General features: G+C 41.1%; 1 protein-coding gene across 1 annotated transcript; it reads left to right on the forward strand.

The window, feature by feature from the left end:
* Positions 1-10977: 10977 nt before the first annotated feature.
* plin2 (perilipin 2) lies at positions 10978-14556 on the forward strand. The gene is made up of 8 exons (XM_005752105.1): positions 10978-11052; positions 11288-11333; positions 11530-11725; positions 11998-12080; positions 12251-12515; positions 13011-13189; positions 13594-13710; positions 13839-14556. The coding sequence occupies exons 2-8, from the start codon at positions 11304-11306 to the stop codon at positions 14271-14273; spliced, it is 1305 nt and encodes a 434-aa protein (XP_005752162.1). The 5' UTR covers positions 10978-11052; positions 11288-11303; the 3' UTR covers positions 14274-14556.
* The last annotated feature ends 2211 nt before the right edge of the window (positions 14557-16767 follow it).

The raw sequence follows: 16767 nt of genomic DNA on the forward strand, positions 1-16767 counted from the left end.
TTCTCTGTGTGGGAAGACAAATAAGAGGCCGAAGCAGCAGCTAATCACAGTCATTTAGCTGGGATCTTTTGTTTGAATGCAACGATGCCCTGAATGTTCAGTGACACTTTTTTTTCTTGCTTCTGGGCGTTTTTAGAAGCGCCTATTACGTCCCATGAACACGCAACCGGCATGACTTTACGAGCAGAAAATGGGGCCACAGTATGTACAGTACATGTATGTGTGGGGTTTTCCTGGCTAAACAAACTCAGAGAAGGTCAGCACTCAGCATATGACTAACCCGGTTGTCTCACTTTAGCTGACTCCAACCTTTAGGTCAGTGATATTTGGCCGGAGAGTCAAAGAGCTGCGTTTCACATGTGTTCAAAGAGGGGGGAGGGAATTTGCCAGATACCACGGAAAGAATATGCCCTTCACAGGACACCAGATTTTGCGTTAAAGAGGTAGCAAGCAGATTTTTAAAGCTTTTTATTTTTCCACCAAAGCAATCATGTTTTGGAAGTATAGTATATGTTTTACTGATCTTCAAGGAGGGGGATTAGACAAGACAGCCGACACCTTTTTGCTATTTACAGGAGGCATCATATAGTAAATTTAGCGGCTTTAAGCTGGTAGCAAGGCTGTCTCCTAAAGTGGTAAAACCTTTTTTAAGTAGCCTGTGACTATGATTATTACTTACTAGACAAGATAAGAGCGGAATCCACCTAAGAACTTCCCAAAATGTCAAACTTCTGCATCACAGAGCACATAAACTCATGTTTTGTGGCTCCTGGTTTCCAAACCCCCCTCTGCACGCAGTTTAACGCCACTTGGTTGTCTCATCAATCCTGATTGCCTTTATGGCTCCGTGGAATTTGGCACGCTATCGGTCCGTGTGTGTTTGTACGTGTGTGTGCTCATGCTTGAGACTCCAAAGGAAACGAAAGCCGTTGCCACTGCTGGGCCTCAGCGTCCCGGGAATGCCGGGCCCGCTAAGGGTAAAGTAACCTGTCTGTCTGTCCGTCTGTCTGTCAGCAAAGATCTGTTTCAGACTTCAGGCGTTGACTTCTATCGGGCATGTTGTGTCCACTGCATGCTGTCTGAGGGCATCATGCCACAAACAACCAGTCAGAAATGTTGACAGTGGGCAAAACCCTCTTTGCGCTGCAGCCAGTGATCAGTCAGCCTGCCTGAGAAACTGAGGGTGTTGTTGTTGTTTTCCTCTCTCTTTCTCTTTAAGGAAGTATCTAACTACATACAAATCTTGGCTTATGGCCGAAGCTAAATATGATGCTTGATGAATAGTCAAAAAATTTGCTTGAACAGCTTAGTGATGAATAACGTTGGCTGGCGTACAATAAGATTAGGGCACCATACTGCAAACATCCAGAATATCCAGTTTTCTGATGAAAGCAGTAACCTGTGATACAGTATCTGATATGTCCTCATCAGATTTTCCATGGATATTACAGCTCAGCAAACACAATCAAGCAGCTATTAGAAAAGAGACAGGGCAGCAGAAAACGACATTTCTGGTGTAGATGAGTCTATTGTTACAGTAAATCTGCTACAGCCCCGATGCTGGCAGGAGATATGAATTGTGTTATTTAGGGCAAAGAGGATGAAATATCTATGGGGAATGGGAAAATAAGTGGAAAAGCATATTTTCACCTTCTCTTTTGTCTTTGTGATAATTTGCCTCGTTTTAGCGCTCTAAAACCCAGGCACTGATTTTACTCATGCTGCTTTTAGAAAGCCTCTGCCTGGCAACAGCTTTCTCTGTTCATCTATACATTTTACACCCATGGATCTGTTGTTTAAAACACTTATTTAAGTCTTGGTTGTTGGGTGTTATCCTTGCTATTGTTGGGTTAGACACAGGGCACATACTTTTATATATATATAAACAGTGCAAGAATACCACTAACTATTTCATCATACCCATATCATTTTAATTTGTAATTATAAACCACACTTTGCAGTTTTTCACCTTTAAAAAAAATTAAACAATCAAAGTTCAAAAACATTCATCACTGAATAAAATGGGGTAAAACTACGACTTCCAGTTAGTATACATGGCATGAATATGGTTATAAAAGTACCTGTAAACACTAGAACGTCCTCAAAGTTGGAGCTACGGGCTACATTAGTAACTTTACATCATGAAATGTAGAAAAGTTCAGAACAGACAGAGAAACTGAAAAATCAGATTGAGAGCTTTCAGAGATGTGAGATCGGTGAGCAGCCAAAACGCAGTTGAAACACAGTTGCAGCAGTAATTATGTTGTGTAGACAGCCAGTCTACCTCTTATCAGCGCTGCAGTAACTATCCTCTGCCATGGCCACTGCAGTGCACTACTCCACCATATTAGCTTCGAAAAGCAGACGGGGCTATGCCTTTCGACTTGGCACATGAGATATCAATGGGAATTAGAGTTTGTGTGACACTGCGCTACGTCATCCTCTGTGCACAGAGTCCAAGCCAAGAAACCTTCCTTTGCATTCAGCACAAAAGTGCCAGCTTAAACTTCACTGAAGGTGAAAAGAATACTGACAAATATGAAGACTTTTGATGGTAACATGGATACCTCAAATATAAAGAAACACTGGCTGACACGGTGACTCCAATAATCCCCCAGAATAGCAGAATATTCTAGCATGGCAACGACACCCTGCCAAAATCAGAGAGAGCTTCTGAAGACAAAAAAATCTTGAAAACTATGAATTTGGCCAGTTACGTTGTCTGACATGAATCCAATAAGACACCTTAGAGCTAAGAGTAAATATAAGGCCTCCAGAACATAAAGGATGCAGAACATGCCTCCAGAAATGCGTGCACTATCGAGATCCTCAGTGATGAGGAGGATGGAGTCTGTCATTATAAACACGGGGGACATATCAAGTACAGAAAAAAAGAAAGATTAGATCTCAGAGATGAAATGTATACTGACCTTGTTGTTGGGCCGTCTTACTGCTGTGGAGCGCCACCAAGAGAAACCAAACCCCTCCATTCAGCTTGGAGATAACATTTAAGGAATTTACTTTAATGTATGCACAAAAGCAAATTACATCAAAAGTCTGTTTCCTTCTAGGATTAATTTATAAACTTACCCTACAGGTTAAAGCCTTTTGAATAAGTCTCTAACCTGCCCTAATACCAATCAAAGCACATTGTTCTGTTTGTGCAGCATTAAAAGACTTTCATCTATAGAGTAAAGAACAAATTGTACCACATCTCTAAGACGCGCTTGGCAAATTTGCCTAAAAGGGAAACGTGGGGGTCTCACTGGGAGACTCTCTTTAACTTTGGAAAGTGATATGTCTTAAAGTATTAATACTGTACTACCAAAATGTTGCAGTGATACAGCTGAGAGTCTGCGGCGTTGGGATTCAGGCAGCTACACTAGCCCGATTCAAAGAGATGTTGCAACATCGCAAGCGTGGGCTGAGGAGGGCTGAATCAGAGCAGCTTTGAGAACAAGCCTTAGAGCTTTAAATGTTTGGCTTTAACCTTTGGATGATTTTTTTTTAATCTATCTGGATTTAGCTACTGACTCATTAAAATCAGTTAAAAATGAATGGTGTTCACTTATACGTGATAGCCGGGTGAAAAAATCGAACTCACTAAATGTAGTTTTGCAGCAATTTCTAGAAACACATGAAAGAAATGAACACTGAGGCTCCATCTTTGACCGCATATAAAGAGACCTCATTTTGCTTTTGTTTCCTTGTTTAATGAACTTTTACGGCTTCCCCTTATTAAAGTATGAATCATCTTAGTTAGATGCACTTACTAATTAGTCAGGTGTTTTGCACTGCTTTCAGGGCATGCCAGTAAACATATGTGCTTGATATTGTGTCAGAACATCGACATTCGCATGACTCATCTCTTTTATTTCCTGGAATACATATATATATATTTTTTAAAAGGAGTTATGAATGGCAAACACTGATGCTCGTGCAACACTTCAGCACTGCAGGCCAAGGACCTCACAGTGTCCTGTGCTGCTCAGCACAGCCCTGGCTACCCACAGAGACCACCTGAACAGAGGGCTGGTTGGGTGCATGCCTTCTGCTGACGACGTATGTGTGAGAGACCAAAAGAAAGGCAGAGGAGGAGAGGCGGATGACAGATAGCTTGGCCTGGCTGTCAGCTGCCACTCGGTTCCCATTATGACTCCTCTCGTGTCCAAACCTCGTTCTCTCTGGTTTCTTCAGCTTTCTGCACGCCTCAGGTACTGCTTTGGAGGCCAGCTGACAGAGAGACTGCAAAGGAAAAGCCTGGAGAGAAAGCAGAAATGAAGCAAGAGCCCATTTCCCACGTTGTTCTTGGCTCCCGTCTGCCTCCGAAGACTTAAGAGAACACTTCCAAAACAAAGAGATTGTCTGTGTAGGTGCCCAAATAGCCAGCCCACGCATGTATGCACACTTGCACACAGACAGAGACGTACTCACTCTCTGGGACGTAAAAAAATGTTTTTCTAATTCCTTCTAAGTGCCTATTTAAGCAGCTGTTTTCTGTAAACACTGGCCCGGACGGCACAGCGAGGACATTGGGTTTTAGATCATTCTCAATTATATTATAATTACGAGGACTCGCCGTGGTTGTCAGCTACGGCACCCAGAAAATATAGCTGTGAATCGCTCCCCCTTTGCCAGCACAAACAGCCGGCCTGCTAATCCCAGCACGGCTCTGTGAAAATGCTCTGTGATGGGATACTGTTGAAACATGGTGGGGTCATGTGGGACCGTGTTGGAGCCGCACGAGGGACAAGCCTCATTGTCTGACCTGCCATCTGACCCATTCAAAGTATGTGCTCATTGACCAGCTCTGCAATTATATCTGTGCCTCACAGGTCAACAACCACAGCAATAGTCTCCCAACTATGAAATGTGAGACCTCTTTCCCCCCTCTTATCTCTGAGAAAATCATTACTGAAAATCATCATTAAGGTGGGAGAAGTGGGGGTCCGGGTGGGGCCCTGCCTGAATGCAGAGGTTATAAAGTTCAAAAACCAGGCTGCAAATATTGACCTTTTCTCACATTTTACTTTAACCGTGTAGTTTTGGCCACACAATGGGAAATGTAGAGGGTTTGCTTAGATGTCCTATCTAATGAGCCAGAGTCATTATTTGAGGATCACATCTGACAGGTGCGCAGAGCCCTGCTTAATAAGAAACTTGCCCAGAATGTTGCAGTAAATCAGCAGTCGCTGCCCTGCTAAACGCATACTGTCCGTGCAGATCCGCTGCTTATTAAAGGCTGAAGTAATGGTTATTTCAAGAGGGCAGGCATCATTTTGTTAAAATGTCATTTATTTCTGCGACCTCTCCGGCTCCGGGGCTGGTTTGAAGCTGGAAAGCAGATCCAAATTTAGCAGCAGGGCTACAAAAGTTTATGTAGCTATTTCTGGCCCAGATGGAGAGGTTCTCCTGTAAATTCACTCAGCAAGAGTAAGGACAATATTTAGTCCACCTCGACTTGATCGAGATGACGACAACTCTGTTCGGGGAATGTCTTTTGTGTATGTGTGTGTGTTTGCCTGTAACAATAAGTATTAGGTTGCCATTTTTGCACATTTAAGAGACGACTGTAATTCTAAACAGAGCAAAAGTGGTATGCTTTAACCTGACTCAACACAAGCAGCAATAAAAGATAATGGGTGCTTTTTAGCAAACAGCTGCATGACTGAGGTATAATGTCCGAAAATAGACTAGAAGTGACCTAAACACATGTAGAAATTGCTATTCTTTTTTCTTTCTTTTTTTAAAGCTGCTAATCTTTTTATATGGAGAGAGGACAGTGGTGACAACCTACCTATGATTATGGACTAAAACATACTGACTGGTTTGCTGTCCTTTTCTTCTGCTGCCTTTTCAGCACCAAACAGCAATGATAGCATTTAGCAGCTAACAGATTGGGGGGCCCTCAGAAAGAATAGAAATCAACAGAGAGAAGGGTGAATATTGAATATAATTAATATTAAAAATATATAATTGGGGTTATTTATGTCCTTTCATCCTTGAAATAAAAATCTTAAAACTGTTCATGTTGGTTAGCATCTGTTGGAAATTGAAGGTTGAGGGATAATCTGCTGTATTTTCAAGCAGTTTCTGCTGCCCCCAAGTGGCCAAACAGGAAGCCAGCAGCCTATAACTACATAATCAAGGCCTTTGTTCTAATATTAAATGTTTTTCAAAGGTGATTTCCTGAACTCTATCATTTTTTCCCTTTTACTTTATTAAAGTATTTTTACTGAAACAAAATTATGTCCTAGACTAAAAAAAAGAAGGTTATATCCCCTAAAAACCAGATTCCATTAAATTCTATATTTTACATTGTTATTATGTAACAAAACATGTGATTAAATTATTTAAAGTCAGCATTTTAGGTCTAAATGTTTTTGAGTGCACAGAAAATAATAATTAATATCAAATTCCAAAGTGTACCTGGGGAGTAAAAATGAGCACAGTCACTATAGGAGCAAAACATGCATTAAAAACAAGGCATTAAAAACAAGGTGTTTACGGGTCACCCCGGGGAACTCAGTCATTTGAAATTCAAAGCTTGCAATATGTATTTAAAGAACCCACAGTGCACTGTCTGACTGACAGCAGCAGACACCTATTGGCTGGAACTGTCTGGCAGAAGGTGTATTTAAATTGGCTGCTGTGCTCGAGTGTAGAGTGAACCAAAGCATACCACTACACCAAAGACATGTCACTTCCTTTCTCCTTTGCTTTAAAGCACCATCTCTGCCTCTTTCCCTTGTGATCTAAAGACCATTAAAGTTCACCCACTCTCCCTCTTTTCTTCCTGTCTGTACTCTTTCTTCACGCAGCGCCGCTAGCTGTGTGTGATCTGGAGGTGTGACACTTTCCCAGTAGCCCACAGGTATCTGTTACCCAGCCAGGAGTCTTGGCATGCTGCCCGCAGCCCTACCTGTCTCTGAGGGCACAATAGAGGGATCCCATGTGAGGATCTCCAGTCTCCTCCTGCCAGACTCTGTCCCCTCTCTGCCACAAGTGATCGTTCTTTTCATGTCAGCTGAGAGAAGCAGCAGACTCGGCTCATTACCAGCTCTTCCCTCTCAAGCTATCAACATGTCTGTTGCATACCTGGGGTTTCAAATGGCTAATATGTATTCATCTAATTGTACTTCCTGATAAGCAGAAGAAGATGGATGGATGGATGGATGGATGGATGGATGGATGGATGGATGGATGGATGGATGGATGGATGAATGGATGGATGGATGAATGGATGGATGGTCCATCCATCCATTCATCCAAAATATGAGTACAGAATTCTGGTGCTTATGGTGCCAAATCACAGCAGGTCCATCACTGTTTTGGCCAGGAATTGGGGGGCGGGGTTCTCCCAAATCAAAAAAGGGACTTTAGCCCACAGAAATTATGTGTAATATATGTATAAAACTAACTAAAGTACAGCAAACTAAACATTGAAACGATTTGGGTAAAGGCAAGAAACAGAAGCACCACAGTGTTTAGTTTGAGTGTTAATTTTGCCTACATTGGTGCCATCTAGTGGGTTTAACCTGTAAGTACCATCAAGTGTGAGATACTAGAGTCGTGTCAGGAATGGGGATAAATCACATGGTAATTTGGGGATTTTAATTATATTATTTTCCATGGAATTGGAATGATACATATGCATACATGTTAAATGACTTATAAAATACAAGATCTGAGTACAAAAGTTTGAAGTTATTTTGGATTTTCTCTAATCCACACAGGACCGAAAGTATACATGCAGGTTGATACATACACCTCAACAAGTTGCATCTCACCCAGATATTTGGTAGCAATCGACAAGTTTCTAGAAAAATTATAGCTGGATTCTTGGCAGAATTGGTAGAGTTCATTTAAATTGATTGTTTTACTGGCTCAGACCCGGCTTTTAAACGTAGTCCACAAATTTTAAATAGGATTGAGCTTTGGGCTGTGGGAAGACTGTTCCCAAAGCTAGATGTGAGTTTTCTTTAGCCATCCCAAAAGCAGTTTTCATGTATGTTTGGGATTATTGTCCGGCCACTTAGTTGTGTCCAAGTTTCACCATCTAGCTGCTCTTTTTCTTATCCATGAAGAACAGCAGAGAAGCTGTTACCAGATCAAAGGCAAAAAGCAGGCACATGGTCACAAACATTCACTTCCTGTTACTATTTACTAGGAGCAGTTTGCTCCTCGAGTTTCAGCGTCACTTCATTCACACTCTCTTTCCATCTTCCTTGAACATTTCATCAACATTTCCAACATGAGGCGCTTCTGTTGTGAAATCCTGTCTGTACTGAGAGTGGACAGTTTCCCCTTCAAGCCTGCAAGAGAGTCAGGGGATTTTTTTAAAGGGGTAAAGTTAGGACATTGAACCAGAATAACCCTGCATTCTGAATTAGACAAGCTGGCAGTAATGTGTGAACATCCTGCTCAGCTGAACTGGGACTTTAAAGACTCAGTATTTCAGATAAAGCATCCAAGCAAGTATCCTCACAAAAGAGTATGACTCCTAATACTCAAGATGACTTTCAAAATAAAATTACTCCATAAGAAACTGAAAATCATTTTTATAGTAGATATGGGAAATATGATTATTATACTACAGTAGCAGAAACAAATTGTGTACAAAATATTAAGTGCATTGTTTTTTTTGTGTAATACATTTTATTCTAAATAAACAGAGTGGTACACTCCATGAGTAAACTGTACTTTTTAAAAAGTATAGATTTTGGGTTTTCTTAAAAAAATAAATCATCCAACAAAACATAATAATTCAAACAGTGTTCTGATGCTGGTGATGAGCCAGCATTTAATTCATTTGGATGCAGCATTACCTCATTTCCTTTGAACTAATGCACCTTTACATGCTATAACATCACAGTGAGCCAAAGATTACACCTCCGCAAACCTTAAGTATAGATTTCATCATGTCACGCTGATTATTCTTGGTTGTACTTTGAGTGCCATAAAATTGGGCAATCACCTGAACATGACGTGTTCAGTTAAAAATGATCCGATCAATGTCCAGTGCAACGTGGTATCTGAATGTAGGTGGGAGTGTGCAACTAAACCCAACGTGTGACACATTTTCAATAGATTGTCAGTTATTCAGTTTTTCTTATATAGTTATTCTGTAAAGCTTTGATCTTATTGTCCTTTATGCAGAATCTTGCTGTTTCCTGTAGCCAACATTTATTTGATCATATGGGTCCATTTAAAATGCATGAAGGCTGATAAATAGGCCCCGCGGGTCCATCTGCTGAATCCAGGGTCCCAGTGTATTAACCAGCAGAGGAATCTGAGCTAAGCCCATGTTTCCTCATCTGGCCTCCAAATGTGTTGCATCCAACAAAACTGCATTAGCACTCAATTCACATTTTAATAACACGTACCAAAATAGAAATAAGCATTGACACTGGCAAGCAGATCCGAACCAGAGCCACACATCTGGCTCCGATGAGCGACTGGCAAACGCAGGCCTGTTTATCTGCTGGTAGACCACTGACGTACGGCGCTGTTCAAGCCTTTACAACAGTCAGAAATCAATTAAGAGAGGTTACGTGTGGGTCAAATGTCTTGCAGTCATTTTTAAGAAATCCCCTAATCTTTCTTAGACGTTGCATGAGAGCAAATATACAGCTGGCCTCCCTGCATTGTGAGAAAATACTTTGACGGTGAATTATAAAGGCCCTGGAGTGACTTTTTTTTAAAAACTTCAACTCAATCTTCATTTTAACAATCACTGGGTAATTAAGACTGTGAAACTGTGAAATGACTTACAATTTGGGGGGTTTATGTAGCATCACACTAACAAACAGCTGATGAACATTAGGAACACTAGTTTTTCCCATGTGGTGACAAAAACCAGTCTGCTGTGAAAATGGCCTCAGTTTTTTAATACTTAACTCAAACGTGCATTGTGTGGTTTGTGTATACACTCTAACTCCACAAACTGAAATCCTGTTTGTCCCTTCAGGCTTCTGCCAGTAGTTACTGTCCCCACACTGAATGATAAGATAATGTTTTGCTTTCAACAACAAAATACAAACATTTATTTACTGCATGAAACATAATGATACTTAGGTGTGTGTGTATGGACTCATTTGGCCATATTTCATGCTGTATTGCCAATTATTTTCCTTTAATCTCAGTGCATTGGTGAACTGTTGCAGGTCCCATGTAGATGATGTGGGTTTGAGCTAATCAAGCCGGCTCACATAGATCCCGAAAAACGTGCCAAGTCTGAGCCTGCGCAAGACTGATTTACTGCACTCAGACCCCAAAGGGTCTCCAAAAGCCAACAGCTACAATATTTTTCATCAGGTTGGCTTTGTGATAATTGGAAATGATTAATTAAATAGACGTTTGCTGGGAAGCGTAACCGCTAAAGCAAAATATCATGTAATATAATAGGGAATCGTAGAGGGGCCAAATAATATTTTTAAAATGACAGTTTTACCTGTAATGTTGCAGTTGGTATTATATTTAAAGGATTCACATGACCAAAACAAACAGTCTGGATTTTTTTTTAATTACCACAAACTACCAGGAACAACAGCCTTCTGGACCACTGACTGTTATGATTATTTATACAAAATATAATTTAAAAGGCAGTACGTTGTCATTTGTGTATTGTACTTGGAGACTGTAGGGGAAAAGGTCAAGAGGCTTTCATGTATTTCCTTTTCCTAGGACCCATGGTAAAGAAGTGCAGCCATATTCAGTGTAGACTACTCACAGCTTTGGAGCCACTGTTTCTGCTGTTGTATTAAAAATATGTACATTTTAAAAAGTGTCGTCACTGAACTTGAATGGCTGCTGAAGGGAGATGAAACCATGGGCTGAACTGTGTCACCGCCTGCTCATGTGACAGCTGATTTCAGAGGAATTCCCCGACCAAACTTTTACCCCGTTTACCTTTACCCTACAAGCAGTAGCGACGCTACGTCACAGCGCTTGGCTAGATCTCGCGATAGCTGCTGCGCATAAAAACCGCCACAGCCTGCTCGCGCAGTATCAGTCAGTTCATTGACCGTTTGGAAATAGTTAAGTTACTCGGTAAGTGTCCACTGGTATCTGTTTCATTATGTGTTTTAACTGCTGTTTAATACAGTTGCATTGCCTTTCTATCGGTAGAAGGTTCACCTGAGCGTTTATTATTATGTAGCTAACTATGAGAAACTTTAAAGAACCTAATACGGAAGTAACAACCTCCAGTTTATCTGCTGTAAAATGTCGTGATTCTACGTGTTTGTTGTTTTCTTGAACTAAATCGCATTTTCTTTGTCTGCAGGTTTATCTGGACAGAAATGGCAACCGCTGAAGTTATTCCAACTCAGGTGAGTTAGTTTTTGCCCTCAGGTACTGTAGTTTTAAGTACATTTCGTGAAACTATGCTTTCAAATGTCTTATGTGGTTTACAATTTTAAAAACCATGGGTTTACGCCGATAGCCCGTCACAAAATAGCTCTCCGTAATGTTTAAAGGAGTTCGGAGACTTATACGTTAACTGTTTTCTTTCTGTTGGCTTTACAGAGTGTGGTGGAGAGGGTCGCCAGCCTTCCTCTGATCAGCTCCACCTATGGCTTGGTGTCCAGTGTGTACTCCAGCACAAAGGACAACCACCCGTACATCAAGACTGTGTGTGAGGCCGCGGAGCAAGGAGTCCGCACCATCACCTCAGTGGCTCTCACCACTGCTTCACCCATCATCGACAAGCTGGAGCCTCAGAGTAAGAACCATTCATCCGTCTGTAGGCGTGGTATTAGAGGTGGGAGGAGGTCAGAGTGAAACTGCAGGGATGATTAAACTGAGTCACGCTTTGTCTTTTCAAGTCAGGCCGTTGAGGCATTGCGACCTTTCACCCACTTATTATAATCAGGCAGAAATAAGCATCATAGCTTCTGATACGGTTTAGATTTTATACTTGTTTTACTTTTAAGGAACATTTACTTACTTTATTTAATCTTAAGCATTCTTTTGTTTTGTTTTTTTCTTCTATAGTTGCCATGGCCAATGATCTTGCCTGTAAAGGTTTGGACAAGATTGAGAAAACCCTGCCGATTCTTCACCAGCCCTCTGAGCAGGTATGCATTGATTCATCAGCAAGCTCAGTTTCACAATGTGAAATGTGCTAATCTCCTCGGTTATCAGCCGTGACCTTTGTCCCATTTTTCACAATTGCTGTTTCCTCACAAACTTTAAACTCATCCTTTGCTGCAATCACTAAAATAAAAATGCATGTGGACCTCCCCAGATTGTGTCCAATGCCAAGGATGTAGTAACCACTGCTAAAGATGTCGTGACGGGCACAGTCTCAGACACTCTGACCAGCGTTGTGGAGAAAACCAGGGGCGCAGTGCACGGTGGGGTGGACAAGACCAAATCTGTCGTCAACGGCAGCGTGAGCACTGTCCTGGAGAGCAGAGTGGCACGGCTCATCAGCAGCGGAGTCGACACAGCCCTGAGTACATCCGAGAGTCTGGTGGAGCAGTATTTACCTATGACTGAGGCTGAGCTGGGTGAGTGGAATCAAAAGACAAGGAAAAAAATGCCTCTATAGATTTTTCTTTAAATATTTAAGGAAATATTTCTAATGATTTACTTTTTACATATAATTTAAAAGGTGGATTTGTCTCCAGTTTGTTTTTCAGATAAACAGAATACAAATAAAAGCTAGCGAGATTAAACTTGTGTGTGTAACAAGATGTGACAAAGTTCAGTTAGTGGTCCAGTTTCCAGAAAAGCTGACCGGATCACATTATGTGTGTAAATTTGCATTAGTGCCTTCATATAAAAAGAGCTGATCAGGCTGAGCTGTGGTGTTTTGAGGCTTATGAAACAGTCTTGATACTATGATTCTTTCAACTGATCTCTTCTCACGGTTGTGAACAAGTACAATTAATGTTTTTACACTTGTCCACACTTTAGGTTTTAAGAAAAACAAAAAAAACAAGACAACTTTATATAGTTTGTTGTTTGACTGGGATTTTCCATGTTTCCCTGCCTTATAACAGAGCTGGAGGCAAAATCTGTGAAAAGCTTTGACAACAAGGAGCCGAACTACTACGTCCGCCTGGGCTCTCTCTCCACCAAGCTCCGCAAGAGAGCGTACAGCAGAGCCGTGGTCCAGATACGAGATCGCAAGCAGCGCTGCATGGAGTTCATTTCTGAGCTGAACTCCACTGTTGACCTGGTGGGCCTCCCCCACACACACACACACACACACACACACACTCTCTCTCTCTAACATAATGAGCAAGGAACAAGATTCACAGGAAGGGACTTTTTGTTTTTTGGAGGGGAGGTTATGACATTTACTCTTTTATTCCTGGATATCAAAGGAATGTTCGTTATACAAACACCCAGTATGTTTTAAAGTCACATATACAGTATTTAGACCATTTTTGAATATTTAACCCTTAAAAAGCGATGACACAACACATTCAATGACATCAGTAAACGCCACACTGTTTGCCAGCATCAGTCATCATGCCAATATTGGTTCATTGTATTATCCAGATGATAGAGCCATTCTGTCCTTTCACTGCTTTTGGACTTAAAAATAAATAAATAAACGTTTCCTGTGTTTTTCTTCAGATTGAGGTTGGCAGAAAGAACATTGACAGTGCTAACCAGATGGTGAACAAGAAGTTGAATTCCCTGGTTGCATGGAAGTCCAGTAGTACAAACCACGAGAACTGTCATGAGGCAGAGGTAAAGATTTACATTGAGATAAAATATTATCCATAAGATTCACTTATGGTAGAGTACACAGCACTTATTCAATTAAAGTGGGAAAATAATGCAAACTTATTCAGATCTGTTCCTCTCCATCTATGCAGGTAATTGAGTCCCGCACTTTGACCCTAGCGCGTTCCCTCACCCAGCAGCTTCAGACCACCTGCCTTGTCCTCGTCTCCAGCCTGCAGGGTCTCCCCAACCACATCCAGCAGGAGGCGCTGTCCCTCGGCTACTCTGCCTCACAGGTGTACGCCAACTTCAGCAAAGCTAAGGCGCTGGGAGACCTGCCAGACACAGGGTTGACCAGCAGCAGAGTTCAGCTGAGCAAAATGAAAGAGTCCCTGGACAACGTCATGGATTATCTGATCAACAACACGCCACTCAACTGGCTGGTGGGACCTTTCTATCCACGGATGGCTCCCGAGCCCTCTCCCATACCAGCATCTGAAGACAGCAGCACCTACACCACATCCTCCAGCTCTTCTACACAGGGACAGAGGGAGGAGCCCATGGAGGTGGAGATGGAATCCCTGTAGTGATCCATTACAATTTAAAGCTTAATATTCTGAATTTTGTGGCAATATTTGACAGCTTTGTATGCAAACTTTTACTTTATATTTTTTTAAAATCTCAAATGTATTAGCACAGAACCTGAAATATGTAATTCCACAGTACCAAGAAAGTACATTTTATTAACTTGAGAAACTTGAACTGCGCAATAGTTTTTATTGCGCAATTTCATTCTCCACAATTATCATACAAATCATTTATCTAGAAAAATAAACCTGTGCTTGCTTCAGTATAAACGTGTGAAATCTGTTCAGAGTTTGCATCAAGTTATTGGGGACTAATACTTGCTTTTAGTTTTACTATCATGAAATGTGTGTAAGCCATTACCTAGGCATGGGCTAGCCCATACTACCTTCAGTTTAACCTGCACATTGATGGCATTTACAGTTTTTTTTTTTTTTTTTTTTACAGCCGCTAGGACACATTTCCCAATACTTAGGTCACTTTTGCAAAACACTTCACACAATCCTCCTAACTGACCGTCAGCTTGGCAAAGCAGTTAATTTCACATTCAAAATGCACTACAACTACCAAAACACTTTATTCACGTCTCAAACTCATTCTTCCAGAACACTAGCAAAGGTTGACAGCCGACAAACACCCTTTGTCACCCACAAAACAATGACCTAAAAAACACTAACAACATGTAGCATTACAGTGTTTTCTTGTGTAAAACAAGGACACATCTCTGTTTATAATTTCAACATATGTTACTGGAATGAATCAGACATCATGCAGAATTTGTTAATATTTGTTTATGTATTTTTATTTTTTTGCACTAAGTAATCCCAAAATACAAGAATTTGTATACACACCATCCACTGATACACATACAATAGTAATGCTATTCTACTCTGTCTTCTCCATTTGGCCAAGTTTAACAGTTTTGAAAACAGTATGTAAGCACATGCAAAATGTCCTGTCCGTACAAAGATTTTTGGCAGTTGTTGTGTCTGAGTGAAGATAATTCATGAAATTTGAGAGATGTAGTCATTGAATGCATTTTGTGCCAAAACAATGATAACTGGTCCTCAGTTTAGCCCACATAGACTTCTGTTGTGCTCACTGTGTGAGGAGTTTTGCAAACGTGACCCAAGTATTAAGAAATGTGTCCTAGCGTCTGTAAAAAAAAAAAAAAAACTGTAAAGACATTCCTAAATAGGTTAATTACCCAATAACACTGGTCCCCATTTGGTTTCTATTACACAACATTTACTCCACGTGGTACATTTAAGGAAAAACAAACACCTCAACTGCACATTTGAAATACCATCATACAAATAATTTGGCACTTAGACATGAATTAACACTTAAAATCTTTTTTTATTAGTTTTAAAACCCACACAAATGCATTGTAAATACACTGTTCAGCTGAACATGTATAATAGAAACTTCTTGAAGTTAAATGTGTTTCTGAGCTCCATCTGGACAGACATCCTGGACACGGGGATATTTGGGTTTCTTCAGTCATCTGTCACAGCCACTCCGCTGTGACAGATAATCTATCAGACTCTGAAAAGTGACATAAGTTTCAAATGGAGTTTCTATGTACAGTTTGTAATGAAGTGAGCCTTCTCCTACCGAGAGCTTCTTAATCTGGCACCGCGCCACGTCATCCAGCATGTCCCAGTTAATGTCATCTTTAGTCTCTTCAGAAAAGCTCACCATCTATGAAGAGAAACACTTGACTTGTGAAAAACATCAACAATGTCTAGAATCTGTTAAACCGCAGGACCTCAGGTCACATAAGGAACACTTTATTCAAAAATCTGACTCTATACACTGAACTCAAGAACAACGACAAACTCCTTAGTTTTAGGCCAAGTTTGACTCTGAAATGTAGAGAAAGAAAAAAAAAAAAGTACCAGCCCCTGTGCTGTGGTTACAGCGATATGTGCAGTAGAGCCTGCTGTAGAACAGTGCAGATCACCAGCAGAGACCACAGATCTGCGGGTCAACACAGAACTCACATCAGTGCATTTTAATGAGAGCTGACAGTATTTGTACTCACCAACTATTTAAAAACAACGTAGGAGCTAAACTTCACAGTTTAGAGCATTAAAAAATAAAATAAATAGTTTTAGCCAGAAAAAAAACATATGCAGCACATGTTTCTGATCGAACAAAGGCGTCAAACAGACCTGAGTTTAAGTCTGGACTGGCTCAGCGGGGACGGGTCGTTGGTCTTGCAACTTGCCAAGCGGCGAGTTCTCTTGGTTATGACTGAGGAGGGTCTGCTGCAATTAGAGTGCTGGTGTTACAGCTGAACGGCCTTTCATTTTACCTGGTTGTTTGCATACTCCACTCCGCGTGTAGAACAAGTTTTTTCCATGCCAACTAAAAAGCAGCAATGGCCAACCCCACGTTTAAAAGTGCTCAGCGAGGGTTTTATGACCTGCTCAGACGGACGCTGGTGACCAACAAAAATTCAGTCAGGGGTTCTCTTGGGGGTCTTGGTAT

Source organism: Pundamilia nyererei, unplaced genomic scaffold, assembly GCF_000239375.1.
Source record: "Pundamilia nyererei isolate P.nyererei 1_Seehausen unplaced genomic scaffold, PunNye1.0 scaffold00344, whole genome shotgun sequence".
NCBI lineage: Eukaryota > Metazoa > Chordata > Actinopteri > Cichliformes > Cichlidae > Pundamilia > Pundamilia nyererei.